The 25,150-nt window shown below is 28.4% G+C and overlaps 2 protein-coding genes across 6 annotated transcripts in view; one reads left to right on the top strand and one right to left on the bottom strand.

Moving 5' to 3' along the window:
- Positions 1–13,348, bottom strand: part of LOC142324832 (cytoplasmic aconitate hydratase-like) — a 120,642-nt gene extending 107,294 nt beyond the window's left edge. The window contains exons 1-2 of one of the 3 annotated variants that reach the window (XM_075365849.1): positions 13,236–13,292; positions 7,069–7,275 (exon numbers count right to left, since the gene is read on the bottom strand). In XM_075365849.1, coding sequence (XP_075221964.1) covers positions 7,069–7,258 — 190 coding nt within the window. In that variant the 5' untranslated portion in view covers positions 7,259–7,275; positions 13,236–13,292. Of the gene's footprint in view, positions 1–7,068; positions 7,276–13,235 lie in introns of all 3 variants that reach the window. The other 2 variants (XM_075365850.1, XM_075365851.1) reach the window with 2 other exon arrangements.
- Positions 13,349–13,736: 388 nt separating this feature from the next.
- DPCoAC (dephosphocoenzyme A carrier) overlaps positions 13,737–25,150 on the top strand; it is a 59,211-nt gene continuing 47,797 nt past the window's right edge. For 2 of the 3 annotated variants that reach the window (XM_075365847.1, XM_075365844.1), the window contains exons 1-2: positions 13,737–13,828; positions 20,807–20,968. In XM_075365847.1, the coding sequence (XP_075221962.1) occupies positions 20,942–20,968 (27 nt within the window). In that variant the 5' untranslated portion in view covers positions 13,737–13,828; positions 20,807–20,941. Of the gene's footprint in view, positions 13,931–20,806; positions 20,969–25,150 lie in introns of all 3 variants that reach the window. The other variant, XM_075365845.1, reaches the window with a different exon arrangement.

Raw genomic sequence — 25,150 nt, 5'->3', positions numbered from 1 at the left:
GAGACAAGATTATGGAGGTGGTGTAATTTTGTAATTTTGTAATTTTGAATTTAGTAATTCTAAAGATGGACAAAGCAGTAGCGATATAAAATGCCGAATAGAACAGGCTAAACGAGCCTTCAGTAAGAAATATAATTTGTTTACATCAAAAATTAATTTAAATGTCAGGAAAAGATTTTTGAAAGTGTATGTTTGGAGTGTCGCTTTATATGGAAGTGAAACTTGGACAATCGGAGTATCTGAGAAGAAAAGATTAGAAGCTTTTGAAATCTGGTGCTACAGGAGAATGTTAAAAATCAGATGGGTGGATAAAGTGACAAATGAAGAGGTATTGCGCCAAATAGATGAAGAAAGAAGCATTTGTAAAAATATAGTTAAAAGAAGAGACAGACTTATAGGCCACATACTAAGGCATCCTGGAATAGTCGCTTTAATATTGGAAGGACAGGTAGAAGGGAAAAATTGTGTAGGCAGGCCACGTTTGGAATATGTAAAACAAATTGTTAGGGATGTAGGATGTAGAGGGTATACTGAAATGAAACGACTAGCACCAGATAGGGAATCTTGGAGAGCTGCATCAAACCAGTCAAATGACTGATGAGAAAAAAAAAAATATATGAGTAATGATTATTGTGTTTTATATAAATGCGGCCGCATTGTGAACTGGCACTGACACAAGGGATGGGACTCAACAGAAATATGATAAAATCGCTAACACAAATGCAATGTTTGTTTTTTCTTCACTTTACAAGCTAACTGAGTACAGGGTAGGCAGATTTATTTTTCTTAAGCCCATCTTCTAAGATTAACTTGATTGCCAGAATGATCTACTTTAAATCCATGCACTTCATAAAACAACTGGTTTCACGCATTAGTCTGATGGCCTAAATGATCGCCCTAATGCTCTTTATAAAATCAAACCAGCTTCATCTACTAGTACACCTTTCATCTCACATTCTATTAATATGTTAACTATCATAGTGAATATTCTACCTAGTGAGCATAAAATGTTAAGACTGATAAGTATATGAGATATCCCTGCTTCTAATTTGTTAGTTTATAGTCTACTTGTTAGTCTATAACACCGATAGACAAAAAAAAAAGAAAATTGAATGTTTCTCTAAGTGTGATACCATTTCTTGAATTGCTTTTTTGGGTACATTTTAGATCTGTAAATACAATTTTTCTATAACCTTTAGTTTTAAATAAATTAACTTCAAAAAAAATTAAGGGAAAATATAGTTAAAATGTGTAAAATTTATAATTTTGCATGGCCATACCTGTGGTAGAATGATTTCGCTGATGCTTTTCTTTTATAAATAGTCTCAGGCACATCTTGAATTAATGTCCAATAGTAATCAGTTAACATGTTAGTATTCCATTTCCCTTTATGGCGGCTTTCCATCACCGAAATGTCTTGGTGGAAACGTTCACCGTGTTTGTCACTTATGTCTCTGAGATTGTCTGGGAAAATATCCAGATGTGAGTGTAGGTTTTTTTTTCAAAGATATATTACATCCCTTAGCTCTGTATGAAGTAAGAAATACATTAACAATATCGTGGTAATTTTTTTTTTATTTCTGTTTGCCAAGAAAAGTTCTGCAATGTCTTTAAATGAAGCCCAGGCTACACTTTCCACATTATTTAACACAGAGTTAAACACATCATCTTTGACCAACTCTCTTATTTGAGGACCAAAAATATTCCTTCTTTAATTTTTCCATCACTTACATTTGGAAATTTCTGCCTGATGTATAAAAATCCAGGACTGTCCTTCTTCATTGCTTTTACAAAATATTTCATTAGTCCTAGCTTGATATGGAGAGAGGGTAAAAATATTTTTTGGGTTCAACTAAGGGCTCATGAATACTATTTTTCCCATTTGGAGTTAAGTTGTCTCATTTCTTATATTCTTCGGTAACATAATGTTTATCCCTGACTCGGCTGTCCCATTCGCAAAGAAAACAGATGTACTTAGTATAGCCTAACTGCATGCGTAACAAAATAGCTATAACTTTCAAATCACCACATATGTTCTAGCTATGTTTTTTATAATTTATTTTTTCAAGAGCATCTTTCATCACATCGTATGTTTCTTTCAAACTAATACCATAAGCAATTGGTATCGAAGAATATTTGTTACCGTTGTGTAGTAGAACCACTTTTAAACTATACTTGGATGAATCTATGAAAAGGCGACAGTCCTCAGATTTATTAACTTGTTCTAAGTGCAACATAAGTTCATCAATATTTGTGCAATAAACCAAATTATTTTCATCATAAGTACTGAGAAAGTTCTTTTTGTTGACTTCAAAAGCCCGATATTTTTGTATTTTTTTGAAGTAAATTCCAACCTTGCAGTCTTGATCCTAACAGTTCAGCTTGAATTTTTGATAAATTTAAATCCCTAACCAAGTCATTTAATTCACCTTCTGATATACGATGTGGCTTACTGGAAGATAATTCAAAATCAAAATCATTGTTGTCTTCTTCAGTGCTGCCTGATTCTTTATCGCTGCTTTCGAAACATACATTTACCCCGTTAGCTCAGAAACTGAAATAATTTCTCTGTGAGGTACAGATCTGATTGCAGATTACAATGAAGGATATTTTACAGTACACTTAGATTTTTTAGAAATTCCAGATCATTTTTTAAATTAAAGTAACAATCGGTTACATGATTCTTTGGTTCACACCAAACCATAGGTACACCAAATGGCAAAGCCTTCCGTGTACCTTTCAACCATCCTCTAAAATATATAGAACAATTACTGCATACTATATGAAGAGCCCTCAAAAACTGTTAGCAACATCGCAATTTTGACCTAACATACCAAAGCATCTAAAATTAACCCACGAACATACCAAACAACTGGACACAAGTGCCAAATGCACCTACTCTGGTGGAAAAGCACCCAAACGGGTCCTCAGCCAGCCAGGCTACTATTAGACATTAAACACCCTCTGCAATCTTTTCAACACCAAAAACCTTAAAAATCTTTTAACAATGCGCCACTCATCTCTAACTTTCTAGTTACCACGCAGATCCAATACAACTGGAACCAATACATTCAAGCTGCCTGACCACCTCTGCATGCCAAAACTTATATTCTGAGCAGACGTACAGCACACGAAATGTATCATCCGATACTAAGCATTGATGACATTGACCCAAGTCATTCAAGCCAAATCGAACCAGCCTGTCATGAAATGCGCTGTGTCCTTATTGGCAGCCACCTTGGCTGCCAAAAAAACTAGTTTCATTAACTTTATTTACAGATCTTGTATATATACATGCACTCACACACACACACATTTTTTTTATATTTTATATTATTTTGATTTTTTAAAGCTATAGTAGTTAATTGTAATATAATATAATAATATTGTATAACTGTAATAATATGGTAATAATTGTAATATAATATATTGTAATATTAAGTAGTGGAATAAAAAAAGAAAAACAAATTTAAAAAAAAATTATATATTTAAAATAATTCATGGCTTTTAGAGTAGGTGGATAAAAAATTATCTATACTTTCACCATAACACATTTTCGAGGTTGTCATGCTACCTTCTAACCATGTGTGTTTAGTTTGTATGACTACAGTCATGTGTATGAAATTTGATCCTGATCGCATTCATTTGCCTTCTGGCTATTATAGGGTAAACAAGTCCACACTGCTAGCAGTTTGCACCAGAAAAGAATAACAAGCAGTAATCAAATTCTTCTGTTCAGAGAGTGTGAAAAGGGCTGAAATTCATCGTAGACTTTTATTACAATATGGAGACAGTGCTTTATCACTTAAGTTTTTTTCATGGATTGAGAAGTTTAGAAGTGGCTGAATAAGTGTGACGCATGAAGAGAGAGCAGGACATCCACGCATGACCAGATTCAACAAGCTCGAAAGATGGTTCTGCCCATCGAATCATCCACGATAAGCTTGGCTTCCATAGTGTGCTTGATGGGTACCAAGTCAACCAACACAAACTCAAATGTGTTGACATCTGCCAACACTTACTCAATCACTTCAACAAGGAAGGGTTTTTTTTTGGGCAGAATAGTCACATAAGCATTAATAGAATAGCAGAATAGTCATAATAGCATTTTTGAGCAGAATAGTCACCAGTTATAAAATGTGGGTTCATCACTATGAGCCAGAATTAAATGCCAGTATGGAGTGGAAACATCCAGAATCTCCTACGAAGAAAAAGTTCAAGACAAAGCCACTGGCAGGAAAGGTCATGCCAACCGTTTTTTGAAAGGCAAAATGGCCTATACTGGAAGACTTCATTGAAAAGATGACTACGATCAACAGCTTAAGTTACACTGAAATGTTGGAAAACAAGCTAAAGCCAGCAATTTGAAACAATCACAGACATCTAGACAAGGAGTACCCAAGCTTGTGGACCGCTGGACCAAGTCCATTAAAAAGACAACTGATCTAAGATAATCTTTCTGAAAACATTATATATAATATATATATAAAATAACAGGTTAAATAATTGTTTTTCTAATTATTAATAACCCCTCTAGACAAAAAGCTCTGCGGAGTGCTTGTTTAATGCAAGTATATTAACTTAGTAATGAATATTTATCAAATTAATTCACCAATTAATTACACATGGGTAATGATTAATTACACATGTAACTAATTAATACACAGGTAACTAATTAATTACACATGGGTAACTGGAGACTACCAACTAAATCCTTACAGAAAACTACTCCTGTAACCTATTCATTTTGATATCAGCAACTGACAGTAACAATTGGCATAACAAATCAGCCTTTAGACCAGGTTACAGTATGTAATCATAGATGTTAAGATTAAATAGTAGTAAAATCATATAAAAAAAAAGGTAGATTAAAATTGTTATTAACTGTCTTAAGGTACACTGTGAGGCCACCTTAGACACTGGGTTTGGAGAGGTGCCATGACAAATGGGAGTGTTATTTTTTTTTATTAAGTTTATCTTCTCAAATGTATCACTATGAACAAACAGGCTTGTACATCAAGAAAATTTTCAGAATGAGTTCAAGCAGGTATGAATGTTCTTGTAAAGCATTCAAGACCAAATTTTCTCTTTTATTCTGGGTCATAAACATATTGCCCAATGTAACTATAAATAAGGAAGAAATATATCTCAGTATTATGTATTATTAAATTTTGGGAGAAACTAACACATTTTCTGGCTAATTATCACCCCATATGCTACGACTTTCATTTTCTCCAGAATTAGATAAATAAAAATATAAAGTAGGGTAAAATTAATAAAGCTATGGCAGATTTATTTATTATTACGTGAAAAAATAATATTTTAAAAATGGTTTAATTATTATTGTAATACAATTCACATAACTAACATTTAACAGTTGTTATCCATTAAGTATTGGGGTTTGAACATTTTCAAAATTATCCCATGCAGGTGGATCCATAGGTTAGTACACTCTCTTTTTTTTCTGTTTAGCCTTTGGAACCACCTTAAGGTATTACTTCAGAGGATGAATGAGGATGATATGTATGAATGCAAATAAAGTGTAGTCTTCTACAGTCTCAGGTCGACCATTTCTGAGATGTGTGGTTTATTGAAACCCAACTACCAAAGAACACTGGTAACCGCGATCTAGTATTCAAATCTGTATAAAAGTAACTGCCTTTACTAGGATTTGAACCTTAGAAATCTTGACTTTGTAAACAGCTGATTTGTGATGAGTTTCACCATTAGGCCAACCCGGTGAGTAATAATATGTTACTGCCTTAACACAGTTTCAAAAATTGAGCTCATTAAATTACCCTTTCTAGTTCATAAAAAATTGTATTTATATGAATCTCTGCGGGGTCAAAAAGTATCATTTTTTAATAACAATTTTCAAAAATCTTACTTTGGCTTGCAGAAATTTAACTAAATTTTTATCTATATTAAACTGATAAATGTATTGTTTGTTATCTATTCTTCCCAAGTCTACAAAAAAAAATTTCCTGCAAAAGGAAATTTTAATTTTCTGTTTCTGAAATTAATAACCGAAAAATTTCTATTTTTCTTAATTTGTTTTCAGTAAAAACCAAATTTTCATGGATGGACCTTCAGTCTTTTTATTTACATATTAGTTATCAGAATATTGAAAAAAAAAATAAAAATATATATATATATATATAAAGCAAACGTTACGTCAATACCAAGCATGAATCTGAATTAACAAGTGTACTTTACTTCTTTTCATTAAAATGTAGTGTAGTAACATGTATTAATTATTCGTCTACTGATTATAAATAATAATAAAACAAAATAATTTTTTGAGCATTAATGAGGAAAGAACAGATTAAAATCTATTTGCCTTGAACACAAACTGCTGAAAGACAGAGTACTTTTACTTTTTTTTAATTAATTAATTTACTTTACTTTTATATTAATATTAAATTACTTACAGTTTTTTTTAATAACAAAAATGTTTAATAAATGTTTTTTTTTTAATAATAATAATCATTATTATTAGTTTGGGTTCATTTTTATGTTTAAAATTTGTAAAAAATAAATTTTTGGTAAAAAAAAGGCTTGATAAACAAAAAAGCTTAGAATAAGTGTACAAGAAATACAAATTTATCTAATTATTAGATCTTAAGAACTACTTAAAAGAGTACTATTCTTTCTGTGAAAGCAAATTTTTTAATTTCATTTTAAATGAATTTAACTGAGGATCTCAAATCACTAATTAAAAACAGAATCATAAAGTTTTTTTTCACAAATCTTAAGTATAATCTTCAGAAAAACAATTATTGCACCACTTTTATTGTTTGATGTAAGTGAATTAATAATTTTTTTTTATTTTAATACAGTAAATGATGATTTACAACACAGTTACATCATCTAACAGGTCTAAGTGATTTAACGGTATTGGTTAATTAATTTTTTTTTTTTTAAGTTATGTAATTTAGCAAGTAAGTTTAATAATAAGTGGAGACATTTACTTGTAGGGAAATGTATTTTTACTACATGTTGAATTAAGTAATATTAAAACTAGAACAATACATTTAAAAAAAAATAAACTAAGAATACTTTACTTACAACTGTTCTTAGTTCTTGTATAAAAATTAAATTTTTCCTGTTTTCTTAGTTTTACTTGTAAGAACAAGGTGCAAGAATTACACAGGTAATTAATGTTGAACTTCATTAATGTGAATACTGACAGTTCAAAATTTACCAGCGGTCCTCTGAATTTTGTATAAAATATGTAAAAATAATAACTTTTCTTCATTCATTTTAAGTGAAAACCTTTTGAAGACAGAAATAAAACATAATTTATTTCAAGAAAAAAAAACTAGGTGAAAAGATTTCACCATGGTATGACATTTCATGTACAAATGCAACTTGTTCAAAATTACAAATATGGAGAAACTTTATAGCCCTAATCAATATTCAAATATCTGTACAATATAGGCTGTTTTTATAATCTTGTTGATAATTAGAAAAATTTAATTATATACTGCTATAACTGTCTAGACATCATACCAAATATGAGAAGGCAAAAATTTAAAACCTCATCGGTAAATGGTCATCAGTTATTAAAAAATTCTTCAATAATACATAAATCTTAATATCTTAATTACAATTCACTTGCAACACGAATATAAAAATTAACAGAAAGTTCCTAATACTGTGATATTTTCATGTTACCTCGAATATTAATATATTATGAAAGAATGCTTTTATTATTTCAAACATTTATACTAAAATCCAGTTTTATGACTACCTTGGTGAATAAAAAATGTACACCCAAAAATGTTACCTTTTCTAATGGCTGGTTTAGTAGTTATCACAGTTAAATCAAAATACCATGAATTTTTTTTCAGCAAAACTAAAATTTAAAAAACTGTTTAATGATTAGAATTATGTAAAAGTTCTACTGGGCTTTAAAAGTATGTAATCCTATTCACAAAATGATTATGTTATAAAATTATTTTAAGATAACTTAAAAAAATAAGCATCTTCAATATGTCAATCTTACATATGCCCAATTTTATGGCCCTCCTTTTACTTCCTTAACTTATATAAATAATACTTAAAAAAAAATTTTAATTTTAGTTAAATGAGAAATTTCAGTTAAAGATGTTTAACTTAAAAATAAGTACATAAAAAAAAGGGAATCTGAATATAGGTCTCAGGTGGGATTTATATTTTAAAGATAATAGAATAGTATGAAATAAATAAAAATGTTAATTCAGAGGATACCAAATGTTTTATAATGAAAAAAAAGAGGAAAAGATTAATAGACAAACATGAAATTTAAAAATAGGGTGAAATATTTTGAAAGCAAATACAATTTAATTTACTACAAAGAGTAAAATAAAATAATCTGTATAAATTATATAAGCAGTAGGGATTTCTCATAGAGGCATCTTATATTTCAAATAAATATAGCAATACAATAATAAAACTTCTCCCTAATTCATCTTCTATCATAATTTGCCATTATTCATCACCATAATTCATCAAATATGTGTAAAGAGAAAGATGGTTTTTTTGTTGTCAAAATCATACATAAAACTGGAAGAGCTCTAATTTATTTAGACATTCTTTTAAAGTTTCATTTCTTTCATTCTTTTACTGATAATGAACATCACAAAGCAGAGCTGACAAAAAAAAAACATTCAAGAATTAAAAGAAATACATCAGAATAAAACTAGGACTGAAAACCTTAACTGAAGGCAAAACTGAATGTGCGAATGAATTTATGGATATTTAAATATTTTATATTTACTGAAAATAAAACTGAGTGTAGGTTTTGACCAAGAAATATTGTTCATGTAACAGAAATAAATGAAGTACAAAGGAAGATAAAAAATAAAGAATAGACCGAAATAATAAAATTAGCAGAGATTTGCCACCTTGCCAGAGAAAAGGAAAAAAAATTATCATAACAGACTTCTTTAGAAAATAAAAATTGATAAACAATTTTAAAAAAAGGATGTAAAAAGCATAATTCAATTTATAAATAAATATTGTATTGAGATCATAATATAATTGTAAATTATTTAGATTACATCAGAAATAGTAGGTTTACTACTCCATTGGACACTCAGATTGAAATATAGTATTTGGAGGAAGGATCAAGAGAAAATCATGATAAAACCTTGATCAAAGCAACATTATAAAATAAAATATTTATGAATAAAAAGAAAAGTACTCTTATTATAACCCATATAATATTTTTGAAGTAATCATAGTGTAACTGTGTAAAGATAATAAATGACTGGTACGCAAAATAATTTCAAATGCATTAATTGTTATGTAATAGTATAATTAAAATTAACAAATAATTCAGATTTATCAAATTAACAGCAATTATTAAAACTAATCAACAAGAATAAAAGGAAAATTCAAATTTGAAATAAATTGATTTTGACAATTTTTAGATTGTAAGGCAAACTATTTACAGTTATTATTAAAATATGTAAATTTCTGCTAAAATTGTCATAATTTTTATAACGAGTATATTTATTTTCCTTCCTTAGCTTCGTCATAACTAAATCAAATATGATATTTTACATTAGGGGCAACATAAGTATATGTGAATGGTAATATATGAATGGCATGCTATTCTGGAAAAAAAACATTGATAAGTATTAAAAACAGGATGGGGATGACCACTAGGGGATCCTGTATTCTAAATTTTGAAATGATAATCTATATTACTATGGTTTCCATTAATGTAAAGTGAAAATTCAATCTATTTATGTTCAATAAGGTTATGATTTAACCAGTTGTAAGCTATATCCCTCTGATTCCATAATTATTATATTTTCCCATTAGTACAGAACTAAACCAAAATCTTTATTTATATTTTACTAATACAGTAAAAGCTAATGTTTATTTTTTTGAATGAGCAGTCTTTGCTAAAATGAATTTACTTTTAATTTTAGTAACAATATCCAGCTTTTATTATACCAGAATGACTTTTTTTTTAAAACTCAATAAAATTCTTTGGCTTACAAGAAAGAACCGTATAATGCTTCTGTTTTATCTTTAATAAATTGGTGAACCATCTGAGAAATCTTACCACAAATTTCTTTTGACGTAAAATTAAAAGATTTTCTTTTATGGAAAATATATTACACTGTTTATGAATTTTTAGATGATAGTAATTAAAAAAATCGTGACTTGTCTGCATTTCTTTCAATGTAACCATAAATATGTCTTCAAAATAATTTAATACCACCATCTTAACTGTAAATTACTTGGTAGTAATTTATTTAATTAAATGTATTTACCTTAACACTGACATGATTAATATAATATATTGTTATGTTCTGATCAGAATTAAGATTTATTACAAAAAAAAATTATATACTATGTCAATATATGTTAAACAAATATATTCATAAACAACATGGTAAATAATTGAGCAAGTAGTTTAATTTAGGAGTTTTGCAAGAAAATTTAAACTTTATTAATTTTTTCAAATAATTTGGAAAATGCTCATGATGTTAATGAGACTAGTTTGTATTTTTGTAAATCAAGCACAGAACCTTTCTTAAACAGAGAAAAAATAACTGTAAATCAGGAGTAACAGGAAATACATTACTGTTAGTAAAGATAAATTGTCTAAATTTGTAGGGGGGAGCAATAATAGCCTCAAAAAATTATTTAAAAATATATGAATATATATTTTCATCAATATAAAGTGAATATTTATTACATTAAATATTTAAAATTCAAGTTTTAACTTGTTTTCTGAAACACAAGAAAAGAATTTGCTTAATTCACCTGCTATAAAAATTGAGGTGGAGTTCTTTTACTTTTATAACTTGTACTGGAAATTCCACTTTCACTTTTAATTTCTGTCCCTAATGGCCTTATTTTTATTAATGGAATTATACATGACAAATTAACATTAATAATATTTTTGCACTATAAATGGATTTGGAATAAATTCTTTTAATTTTTTCAAATAATTTTGGATGTCAATAGAAACCTAAACATTTTTTGTGTAGAAAAATTAAGAGTAGAGCAGGTTTTTATAATTCTCTGTAATCCATGTACTTTTCTTTTTATTCATAAAATGATTATTTCTTTATCATAAGGTAAGCTAAAAGAGGCCCTCTGAAGTGTTAGAAAAATAAACACAATTTTATCAAAGATAATACTATTATTATTAATTCTTTTCCCAATCAGTTTTCAAAATATGGTTCTTATTTATCTTTGTTGATAGCTATTATATAGAAATAAAGGAATAATAATTTAATAAATAATAAATTAATAATTTTTAAATAAATTAGAAAAATATTATCATTAAGATAAGAGGCAAAATTATGTGTAGCTTGTGTAGGATGGGCAATAGAAATAATCACCATTCAAAATTAATTTATCAGTCAATATATGGTCAATGCTGAAATTTATCAAAAGAGTCAATAACAAAAGTTGAGATAAATTTACAGATTTATTTGTAACCGTTCTGTGCTTCTAATGTTCTACTAAAACCTCTTTAACTACTCTATTAACAAGTGTGAATAAATAATTTTTGTTTTTTTTTTTGGGGGTAGCTTACACTCTGGTATACACTATTCTTACAATTTTAGTTTTACTTCAATTCTTACTTTCTTTATTTTTAAGTTCTCATATTTGTATCATGTTAACATTTTTCAATTTCTTATAAAAGGCTTTTGTATAGTGGTATATTTGTGAAAATTAGTTATATTCATATATTTTTTTTGTTTTCTACAAAATTGGGCTGTAATGCTAAGATTTGTTTTTTCCTAAATGTATACACTAAGTTTAACTTACCAATGTTACATTTGTGAATTCTGCAATTCATTATTTTTTCCCACATTTCATCACACGTCTGTGGCTACAAAAGTGTCAAACATTGAAGATTCTACAGAATTAATGGATACATAAAATTCTAATGCAAAAGGAGTATTTACTTTGGAAGAGTGGGTAATAAAAATAATAATAATAAAACTACAAATAATTATAGTAAAGTTAAAATACTCAGGGTACAAAATAATGTTGTAAAAACCATTTTCTAAGTAGTCAAAGAGAAATATGAAAGGTGAGAAAAGGCAAAAACGAACATGTGTAGGTCTAATTTTCATGGTCTAAACTGCATGATTACCAGTTTGCACTAGAAAGTAAACTGATTTTATCAACAATCTATAAGAGAAAATCAGTTTGCTTTCTTGGCCCTATTTTGCAATACTCTTTATAAGGAAAGCATGACAGTAAAATGAATTTACCCAATATTAAACAGATTACTCCATTTGCTGTGTATTAAATGCCTGTGTTTCAGACATTTTGGTTGATTTTTTAATCTCTTCTGCAATTTATCCTCCTTATATCCCCATACTTATGAAATTACTCAAATTCTAACAACTACAAGTAAATCTGATGGTTTATCAAAGGGGAAGTTAAAATATCACTGATTCAGTTTCTTAATAGCAACAATTTTAAGCAGGAATAGCTCTAGCAGCATTTGGCATGATATAAAAACAAATATCTCAGTTTATTAGTAAATCAGAAATCCATTTAAATCTAATAAAAAAATGATGTCATTTCATTTCATGATTAAAAAAATACTAAATTTTATTTAAATAACATCATACACATGCAAAGACAAAACGTTCGCTTAAATGTAAATCATAGCTAAGAACAATACAACATACGCTCGTAACAGTTAAATGCTAATATTATAAGGGTTTTGGCTTGATGTCAATGAACCGGCTCATCGACCACTTAAAAAAGAATAAACTTCTCTATCCAAACACTCAAAACCGGTTTTACTTTAATAATTATACCGTCAGTTTGTTTTTAAATCATAAGGAATATTCTAAACTACATTTTATCCGTCCAATATTTAGATTTTAATGAAAAATTAAATTACGCAAAATCGGCTGGGCAAATACTTAGCAAAATTTTCAACTTTATTAATAAACTATGATGAAAATAATACTGCATATTCAATACATCAGAATACCGGTCTTTAAACATTTAAAAAATCTGTATTTTATTACTTCGACAAGTCGTAAGAAAATACGTTATCATTTACTTTAACGCCTCGTTTATTATCAGTTAAGGAAGCTACCATGCCTGGCTAACTAGTTATCACGTACACATCCCTGAAGGAAAAATCAGAAATTTTTAAATAATTCATAACAGACCAATTTAAAAACAAAGAAATGGTAAATTACTGTAATAAATAGCACATGTTTTATATAATTATTTACAACATAACAAACCTGCCATTCTCAACACAAACTGCAAAAACTATTGTCTTCACAATCTCTAACCTCACACTAACTCAAACTTGTGCTCAGCAGAGAAGAAACTGTTATGATGTAAATCAGCTGGCTAATAATGTACATGTGTGTTAAAAGTTAAATTTTTTTCAGATTAAGTGAAATTTTAAATAACAAAGTCTTTATTTACTTTTTTTGAAGGTGAGATATATGATAAATTTAAATATTTCAATCTCTGTGTGAGATAATTTACATAATTTTTCGTTCTTAAATGATTCATTAATGCACAAAATACCAAATCAAAAATATACGTTACTACATTGTAGTAAACTTATCAACAATATTTTTTTACGCATTTCAAAATATAAATATGTATAAAATTTAAGCTAAACGAATTTAAAAATAACAATTCTAATTAAATTATACTTCTACTATGTAGTAGGGGAAATATATTGTTGTTTGGGAATTATTTTTTCAATATCTGAAAATTAAATTCTCATTCATAACCTGGCAATGATTATTTTGGTTGTGGAATTAAAGGCACGTTTGAACGTGTGCAAACCGATTTTGCTCCCGCTCTACTTAGTTCAAAGGTGAAAAATTATATAAATTTCTTAATATGCGTATTCGGTTTGATTTTTTGATTAGTGTTTAGAAAGTTCTTTTGATTTAAACAAGTGAAATTATGTTACAACGTAGGTATATTAAAAGCTTGTATACAATGAATTTTATATTTGTGATTTTAGTATTTATACTATAATTCGATAAATTATTGGTGTTTATTCACCTTCATTCAATGATTCACCTTCATTAATTGAATTCGGAATTTCGATATAATATTTGTATTTTTATTATCCTTGCAGGAACTTTAAAAATGTTATGTTTTATCAAGTTAGGAAAAAGTCTCATTCCTCTGCTTGCTAGCAAACTTAGTACTATTTGCCTTATATTGTGTTTTTTTGGAGCTCCATCTTTATTCGGGTCATGTCAAGCACTGGCTGTTAAAGGTTAAATCTTAATGTCTGCCAATTGAATATGATGAGTAAAATTGTTTCGTTTTAAAAATGCAATAAACCAATTTTTTAATTTAATATTTTTTATTCCATTTACCAATTTTGAAGTCATTTAAGAGTATGTATGTTAGACTTGCTACAGTTGCTGATGTATTTTCTTATACATATGATAAATAAATTTTTTGTATTTATTTAATGTTGAAATAACTCTTCTTGAATTTAACTCTTATGATAATATAAAATATGATAAATTGGCTCTTTATTTAACATTTGTTGCTGTATATTATTACTTTTGTTATCAGTCACCTTAAGCTTTTTGTTAGTATGATTTGAACATTTTTGTGAATGATTGTTTTATTTTTTTATAAACAAAAGAAAAATAAGTTTGTTTAGTAAAAAATAAGTGAAATACATTAATAAAATTTAATTGTAGACATTTATGTTGGAATATTGGTATATTTTGGAATACTCTTTTTTTCTGTTTAGCCTCTGTAACCACCATAAGGTATTACTTCAGAGGATGATATAAATGAAGTGTAGTCTTTCACAGTATCAGGCTGACCAATCCTAACCCACCGGGTTGGTCTAGTGGTTAACGCGTCTTCCCAAATCAGGTGATTTGGAAGTCGAGAGTAAAGTCCTAGTAAAGCCAGTTATTTTTACATGGATTTGAATACTAGATCGTGGATACCGGTTTCTTTGGTGGTTGGGTTTCAATTAACCACACATCTCAGGAACAGTCGAACTGAGAATGTACAAGACTACACTTCATTTACACTCATACATATCATCCTCATTCATCCTCTGAAGAATTATCTAAACGGTAGTTACCGGAGGCTAAACAGGAAAAAAAGTAAGGAAACGACACGCACACCAAACTTAAAAAAAAAGGCCAATCCTGAGATGTGTGTGATTAATTGAAACCCAATGACCAAAGAACACTGATATCTACGATCTAGTATTCAAATCTGTATAAAAGTAACGGTCTTTACTAGGATTTGAACCTTACAACTCTCAACTTCAAAATCAGCTGATTTGCAATGGCGAGTTAACCACTAGACCAGCCTGGTGGGCTGTATTTTGGAAAACTGGAAAGGATTTTGTTTGGATTGAAAATGAAGCTGAAAGAAACTAAATTATAAGAGATTTTGGGATGATTGTACCTGAGTTTGGTGCTGTTTAAGAAAAATTAACTTCTTTTGATATTTTTGTATTGTTTTATATTTATTATATTGCTGAAAGTTGTTACATCTATAGTATAATAAGAAAAAAGCACGAATTGTGTTTTGCATTGTGAATTGCATTTAAAGTACTATTTTATCTAAACGATTAACTAGCTATTAAACAGTTGAAATGACCATTTAAACTGTTAAAAAAACCATTAAAAGTATATAATGTGCGTGTGTAAGAAAGTAAATACAAAAATTATGAGAAAAATAAATAGATTAATTAAGAATATCCAACAAAGCAAAAAAAAAACACATGTGAATATTTCTACCAATTTAAAAAATAAAGAATGAAAACAACTGTTGAACAAAAATATTACAATTATCAGTTTAGTAATTCTTCTGAAAATGTAAAGTTAGCATAAAAAACCCAAGCAACTGAAATCTTCAAATTAGATTTGCCCACAGTGACTTGATGCACATCCTTTTTTAGCGTTGTTTAAGATAAAGTTTACCTAGAAAATATAAATAAAAGAATATAGAATATAGAGAAATATAAAAGTAGTATGAACATGATATAATTAAAAATGTACATACTTCCATCAATAAAATCTAATTAACTAAATCTAACTGGGTAATGTTCTTGTGATGGAACATTTTAACAAAAAGATTCTTTATAAAACGTTACATAATGTATTTAAAAGGTTATTCAACAATAAAATTTCTGCATCATTGTTGATAACGTAATTAATTTTTCTAACTATGTAATTGCTGTTTATTTTGGTTATTTTTTATAGCTTTTATCTCTGATAACCTTATTTTGTGAATTTTTTTTAGGTAATTTTGGGCTGCAGTTGACTAGAAAATTGGTCTCTTTTTTTTGGTAATGTTAAAGATAAAACTCAAGCCATGAAAGTATGGGAATTTAAAATTAATTTTAGCTATTAATTACAATTTAAGATATGTAGATCAAACTAAAAGAAACATCAAAACCAGAATAAAGAAGAATTTGGCTTGAATAAATACAATAAACCATTCAGTCACACAAAATTTTATAATATGAAATCATCTGACTTTTTTAAATATTGTATACAAAATACACTTTTCCCGGATTTCACTTGTTTCTTTTTAAGGACTTACAGTTATATTAAAGAACTGATTCTTTTCTATTTTGATAATACTTAGTGCTTCGTGTATATCACAGTGAGTTCATATTAAAAATTTTAACAAATTATTTTCAAATTTACATGGAAATTATTCTTTCAGATCTTTTTAGAGCAAAGGCTGAGTCTGAAAGTCATCTCATACAAAAGAGGTACACATGTGAAGATATTTTCTATAAAATATTAAATTATCATTCAGTATATACAAAAAAAAGGTACTTACGTATTAACGCCACCGCAGCTACAGCTTTATTTAAAAACAAAGTAGTCAATCGGATTTCGGTGGAAAATGAACAGTCTCTTTATTAATTTTAATAAATGGTTATTTATTTTACTTCAAAAAAACTTAATCTACGCTCGCTAACGTTGACTAATTAACACCGTAATTTTTTGAGTATTTATTTAATAAATTCAGTAATTATTGTAATTATTTATTATTTAAATAATCAAAACACTCCTGTTAATTAGTCAAGGTTAGCGAGAGTAGGTTAAGTTTGATTAAATTATATTTATAAAATAAATAAATATAAATAACCATTTATTAAAATTAATAAAGCGACTGTTTTGAATCTATGTTAAACTCTATATGGGCCCATTTTCCACCGAAATCTGATTGACTAGTTTGTTTTTAAATAAAGCTGCAGCTGCGGTGGCGTTAATACATAAGTACCAAAAAAATATGCTTGAGCAATAAGAAATTTACAAATAAATTATTAAATTCGACAAAAATAACATGTTATAAAAACAACAAACCTGACATATTTTATTATATACTAATTAGGTTTAATAACCATTTTAAGATGCACATCTGTTAATGATAAAACCTAGATAACATTGTAAACTATATCGCCTTAAAACGATGGTTTCATAACATCTTGGGGAGTAGCACTCGGAAAACTGATGGGTTCTACAAACAGGCAAATACAAACAGTTCCGCTGCATTAAATGAGAACAGTCCCAGTACATCGCCAAAGTTAAACAACATTGAGTGCAGTTTCAGTGCAAACAAAAAAAGAAAAATAATCATTGTCTTCAGTTATTGTTGAAAGAGTTAAGAGTACGTTAGCTACCAATATGTTATTATTACTAAATGATCCCATTTAAAAATGATACAGTTATGTACATAATATAAAAATTCCTTTTTTTTCAAGGTGTAAGGAGATTTTCAAGGTGATGGGTACTTCAAAAGCATTGATATATGTTCATGTCTTTTTTAATTATAATGTGAAAGTAATTTTTGAACAGTAGTACAACTATAAAATAACACAAAAAAAGTTAAATATTAGGATAAAAATGAAGGAGAACCCCGGCAAAATAGGGTGTGCAACTAGTTTGAAAATGAACATGAACTAAATCAGATTGTAAGAAGTTGCAGGTGATCGATTTCAGTATGATTGAACGTCATCTCAATTCCCCCCGAGGGGAGAAGATCCCGCCTCGTAGCGTGTCAGGTCGCTACACCCCCCCATTCCTTGCCAGTAATGGCTTTAACAGAGGACATCTTCTTGCCTTTAAACTGAAACCCGGCCACGGTGAGATGTCACCGATGCAGATGCCCCGAGGGACATCTACATCGGTAATTCGCCACGAGAGATAGTATTTTCTTCCCTCCGAAGAAGACAGCTGACACCTAACGCTACCACGTTGCCCTCAGGAACAACTAAGCAAAAGCCTAACTCGCAGAGAAGAAGACCCCGCGCCTACCACAATCAGCCTAAACTATACTACGCCCCTAGTGCATAGATGCATCAAGAATGCCACGACAGCATATCTATCAGCAGATTCGGTCACCACAAACGGATGATTGAACATCAACTTCAACCCAGTTTAACAAGAAAAATTTTATGAATTCATAACAATATGTTGATAGAGGTGAGCTCAAGCAAAGCCAGGTATGCAGCTAGGTAAAAATGAGCATGAGAGAAATCAGATTATAAGAAATGTCCTGGTTGCTCTTCTCACAAACAACCCAGGCATATTTCAGATTTAGTTATGCCAAATATTGCTTTGAATTCATGAAACTTTTCTCAGTAAATTGATCTGAAGCTGATACTTGTCATAACAACCTAATTTAAAGCGACTAATTTAATAAGGAGGAATATTTTATTTGAATGCATTCTATTACTGAATCAACTTGGCTAATAGTTTTTGATTTTTGAAACATCCTGTCCTCAATTTTTTTAACCAGAGATTTTGATGGATCAGAATTTATTAATAAACAATTTAGGTCATGTACAATTTAGGTAAATATAACAAGAATGAGAAAAAATAGCCTAGTAAATGTTTTTAAATTTCCTCTCTCTTTGTTGTTTTCAGAGCACAGTTTGAAATTTGAATGGTTTATAACCCAACCAGGATCAACAATAGAATCATGTTGCAAGTTTCATCAAATTCATTTTGGAGGTTCAGACATTTTTCTAATAAACAGACTAACTTTCAGTCTTATTAATGCAGATTCAAACACCAATATTCCCCATTTTCCTAAATATAACTTTACTCCTTTACAAAATTCAATAATTAATTTTTTATCCATACACACCTTTCTTTTATTTGTCAAAGCATAAAACAATCATTTACAGACAGACATCTTTCAATGTGGTATACTAAACAAAAAGTAAAAACCAATTTATAGAAGTATAAATAATTGGCAACAAATGTTTAATAAAATGAGATAAATTTATTAATGGTGTATTAAAAAGAGCTGAATTAGGGATATTGTGTCACTGTGTGAATTATTAGTATGAGGTAAACTGTAGTAAGGACATCCTGTGCGATCTGTATTTTGGGCATGTCTAGTTGGCCTGATGTCCATAGTAATTGATCAATATCTCACTTAGGTATCTGCTGTATAAAGGTTGATACATTTTTGTTGGTTGTGTATTTATGTTATATAGCACTGCCTTGGAGATTGAAACTACTATACTATTTGTAACATTTTGGGCGATATAAAAATGAACTATTTGCATTTGTTAGTCTTTTATCTGAATTTTAATAAGTTTTTAAGTTAGTTTTTTCTTTTGGTAAAAGACCTTTAGACTTCTTTCTAAACTACTTTACTAATTGGCCATAGGGTTTGCCTCAAAATGGTCATCAAAATTAAAATTTTGTAATAATCATTACACAATAGCAATCATATTCAAATTGGTTCAAACACACTAAGTAAAGTTTCCTAAATTGCATAAAATATATAAATATCAATTTTGTAAATCAAGTTCAAGACCGCAAAATGTCAGAAAAACTAACTTTTTAATTATTAAAAAAATAAAATTTGTCATAAAACTGCCAGAACATGAGATTAGTAAATTATATTAATATAGCATATGTAGCGTAAGTATAAGTTAGAGATGAATTAATAATTCAGAGAACACTAATAATAATAAAAATGGTCATTCAGGAAGGTGTTATTAGATCTTTTATTGATAACTGATTTCTTTCTTTAACTATACATTATTGGGTATTCTTTTTTGATGTTTGCCATACTTGAAAAATATCTTCTTTTATATTTTTCATTCATTGCTTTTGGTAACTTATATAGATATATTTTATGTTTTGTTTATAAAATTATGTTGCTTTATGTTTTTTAGGTGATAATAATAAAATACTTTGTTATTTACTCATAATAAAAAATAGCCTAAAATTGTAGAGTACTTTTTTAATAGTTAGAAAAAATATCAGTGGCCACCAAAATAAAATACAAATTTTAAATAGTTGGAATATCAGTGTTAGAATTGAAGTATTGTTGGTTTTTTATTGAAATTGTTTATTAGGTAATATTAGCACCTGTTCTTTGGATCCCTGATAAGGATTATTACTTAATCGCACTTGTCTTTGTTATTATTTATCGTCATCTGTTCCCTTATCATTTTTTTAATTTTTTTTTTAATATAAAATACCCAAATTTTTTTTGAGTAATATGATGTAATCTCTGTTTAACTATTAAATTAAATTAGCTTTAATGAATCTTTTAAATTGTGAAAATGTTACTTAAAAGCAACTGACTTCATGCTTTAAAACATATGAAATATGTTTTTCACGTCTTCAAACCTTACACAATTTCACTTAAATTAACAAAAAAAAATACAAGGTATATTTAAATAAATTAGAGTTTATTAAATTACTTTCTTAATGAACATGGTATTTTGAGAATAAAACAAATTATATTTATGATTTATCAATTTTGTTATCTACCAAATTATTATATTTTTTCTTTGTTTTGTTTGTTTTCACAGTTTTCTATCTGGGAATGTCTTTTCTGTTAGACATGGCATGAACTCTACTACAATGGCCTGGTTGGTTCGCAGTTAGGATTAAAGGCAGCCAGCTGGTGCCTTTAACAGTGCACTAAGTCAAAATTACTTGTCAGTATGGAAAATGGGGATTCATATACAGACGTGAGTAAATGTATCTGACATCTCAGTATTTATCATTTATAATGCCACTACACTCAATTATTTTTATTAATTTGCATCTCCCCACTTTTAACCTACTAATAACATGACATTTTCATATGGAACACAAGAAATTTGATTTAAATGACTTGTGAATTAAACAAAAAAAAAAGGTAAAAATATAATTCATCATTATTTTTTTTTTAATTAACCCTTTACTGCATGAATTACTTTGGAGTTAGGACTACATAAGTAATAAAAAAAAAATCAGATTATATCAAACACAATATTTTTGATTTCAGGTTAGTAAGTACATTTTTGTTAGCTAGTTGATGAACATAGTTTTATTTCTTCAATCATTTGATGATTTGTCCTTTGTCTATTGTACCGCAATCCTCTTAATTATTTGAACGCTATTTTCACAAGCATACAGCCAAATGTTCTTTACAGTTCGTTAAAATATTGTCATGAGAAACATCCTCCTAACATTTCATTCCAACATTCCTTGATAGAATAACCTGTATTCCCCGCCTCTCTACCCATCCTTATGGCGATGCATCAAATACCATAAATTAAAATCTAAACAGTGGTGTATAAAAGGATTTATGAGTTTGTGAGACCATGTTTGAAGTTATGTCCCACAATAACCACCGTTCAGTATTGTTTCCTATCTGGGTCCTAAATTTTTTATTATATTCCTTCACTCTTTGTCTTTTTTCCTCACCCTACCTCTCTCCATACTGCTTTCCATCTTTCTTCATCAGCGGTAGTTTTTACTGTTATAATGATTGATTTCAATTCCTCCACAGAACTTCGAAGTTGATTGTTTTGTTTTATAGTAATAAAGTGGAATGAATGTCTTGTAGTATCTTTTACATTCACAATATTTAATGACATATTTTCATTAATGATAAAAATTCTCATAATTTTGTCATTTTAGATGTTCATATTTGTATCATTAAACCTTCAGAATTGAATGCTTCTAAAATGTAACATTTTTTGGAGGAATTATTTCATCATATTTCATAAACGTATTTTTCAGAAGTAATTTTGCAATTATTTGTTTTTATAAGTAATTCTTTTCCACACAATATTCCAGCTAATCTTACAGTTCTTCTGTGATAACGTTTTATCTTACTGTATATTTATTATCCAGAACAATTTATTCATCTGATCATTTGCAGTATTGATATAAAATTATTGCATACATTGTTCCATGTTTATTTTCATCAAACAAGGAGCTCACATTTTTATGTCAGATTCTTGCACTAGCAAAGTCTTTTGCAACAAGAATGTTCTATATACATTTGAGAATACTGATGGAGATCAAAAAAAAAGTGTGATATGATCTCCATGGAGATCAATCTAAACCACCATGCTGCATTTAAATGAACATTAATTACTTAGTTGTTGGTTGATGAACAATTTGTTTGTATTTGTCTACTTTGAATTTTAGTAAAATGTCATGTATTTTTACTTTCCTGGCATTATAGCTCTAGAGCTTTGCTGCAAGAATGAAAGAATGATAAAAAGCCAAAAAATGGGGTTTGAATTTTTTTTCATTTCTCGATGTTTCATGACCCAGGAATTCCAAAAGATAAAAAATTTGGGGATAATGTTTGTACATATGTACTTGCTTTGGCATCTTTGAAGCTTTTGACTGGATTATCTGATTTTTTAATAAAAGTTTTTACTGAGAATCGTATATATGGGGCAATTTGTTGGTAAAACTTTGGTATTAGTGTCTACAGAGGGGGGGGAACAAAAACATTACCCCACTTTATATCAAAGTCAGTACATATGTGCATGCATGGTTATCTTTAGCATTTTAAAACAGATTTCCCTCAAAAAATCAAACATAAGCTATATTTTTATTTATTGCATATCTTTTAACCAAATCTTTTTTAATATCTGTAGGCATAGTAGTAGTGCAAGCGACTCAAAAAAAGTTTTTGACAATATTAGGAGTGGGGAGTCAATAAAAGCTTAAAAATAATGTTTTTTTTTTAATTTTTCAAAAATTTGTTGTGTTTAAATAGTATTCAAATTTTAAATAATAAACTTTTTTTTTCAATAAAATTTCATTATAATTCACCCTCACCCTTAAAAAAGAAATCTTGCATAACTTCTTAGTGTATGTACAGTTTTTGTGGATTTTTTAAAAGTTTTTTCCATTTAGTAAATGTAGAAAAACCAAAAACTTTTCTTTGTAGGTGATGGGGAAGCAAAAGAAATAAAAAAAATACCTATTTTTTTAATTTTAATTTTTGTTTGGTTTATTTAAACATATAATGATAATTTTACAATAAAACCTCAGAAATTGTCCATCATCCAAAAGAAAGTAAATCTTAGTTAACTTTTTACAGTTGTAATTATTTTCCCACTATTTTAGGATAATTAACCAAAGCCAGGAAAGTATTACAACTGTGTTGTCAGATTTTTTTTTAATCAAATAAATTCATATTTATTAAAAAACCACATGTTTGTTTTATTACAACCTATTGAGGAGGGATCCTCTTAAGAGGACATTTTCAATTGTCAATCTCAGTATCCTGATCGAGCCGCAAAGATACAACAATATCAATATCATTGTTCCTTCCATTATATATTATGCACTAAGGAAGGAAATAATGACAAATGTTTTATTTACCAAGAAACATTCATTGTTTCTCTGTAAATAACCCACTTATTCATTGTTAGAGATACATGTCCATCACAGTTCTTGCTGTGTAAAAATATACTCGCTTCAACTTTTATTAATTCACCAGACTGTCAAAATTCCTTCTTTTAAATACACATATAACATGAAGTTAAACAGTTAAACAAAAAGGTAATGGGAACCAACTGAACATAATTAACAAAGGAGCACAACCATTATAAATTATGGGAAAGTTTGCAATTATTAGGTAGATAAGAGTAATTATGCATTGATTAGTTTAAATTACAGCTCGTTAAATAAACTGTATTTTCAGTGTAAATATAATTAATAAAAAAAATCTATTTAAAATGAGAAACAGTTGAATGGAAGTTTTCATACAACCTTTCTGATGTCTTTTGTTTATTCTTCAGAAAGTTCAGCTTTTTTCTTGTGTTTTAATGTTTCTTGGAATCTGTTATTTTCATCTTTTAACATTTTCTTTAAAATTTATCTTTCTCTTATAATTTCTTCAGATCTTTTAGGTCTTCTTGGACTTATGTGAACTATTTGCCTGTATTTTTTTTTACTTTGGAAGAAATCAAAAATTTGTTTAGTCAATCTACTGTTATTCATTCTAAATAAATGGTAGGAAAATGCAATTTGTTGTTTCTTTATTGTGTCTGGCAGTTTTTCAATTTTATTATAAAGTTTGTTATTTGAAATTAGTTTTATCTGATTATTTTGAAATATAGGACCTAACATTTTTTTAAATAATTTTCCTTTTTTTTCTAGATTCTGTAGTTGACCTTTGTTGCACACTCTTAGGGTTTCTGTCGCATAGAGTGCTTCCAGCTTTATCACAGTTTTATAGCGTCAAATTTTGAGTTCCATGAAAAAGACTGTTTGTTATATGTGTTTTTCGTTATCTGAAACGCTAATTCCATTTTATTAGATATAACTGTTAATGCTCTTTTATCTAAACAATTCCATTTATCTGTTCTCAGTGATATTTGAAATTATGCACCCCTTTCTCTGTTTTCTATTATACTAAGGAAATTCAGGCAGTTATCATTAGCAGAATTTGTGTTTTCTCAAACAGTTTTTAGTCCTTTAACAGTTTGTTTTTGATTCTGTAATTTGTTGTTCAGCTTCTTTCCACTTTTTAGCTAATAGTGCCTTATCATCAATGAAAGCTAAATAGTTAATCTTTGCCCTTTAGTTCCCAATCTATTATTCCATTATTTTTAGTGGACTACAAAATTTAGTAGTCTTTAACTACTTTTGAAGAGCACAGTTATACAGTAGTGGAGAAAGTCCATCTCCTTGCCTTATGCTGGTTTTGATGGAAAAGGATCAGATAATTCTCCCAGAAATTTTATTTTAGAGTGTATGTTAGTTAAGGTTGCTTTGATTTAGTTTGTGATTTTGTTATCTAAACCTGATTCTGTTAACGTTAAAAACGGGATGTTCTATCTCCCAAATTGTATTCTTTTTGAAAATCGATAAAAGGTATAGCACATGTTCTATTTTGACAATTACAGTATTGC

Source organism: Lycorma delicatula, chromosome 5, assembly GCF_047948215.1.
Source record: "Lycorma delicatula isolate Av1 chromosome 5, ASM4794821v1, whole genome shotgun sequence".
Taxonomy (NCBI): domain Eukaryota; kingdom Metazoa; phylum Arthropoda; class Insecta; order Hemiptera; family Fulgoridae; genus Lycorma; species Lycorma delicatula.
The sequence above is the reverse complement of the archived record's forward strand: the minus strand, read 5'-3'. Positions and strand labels throughout refer to the sequence as shown.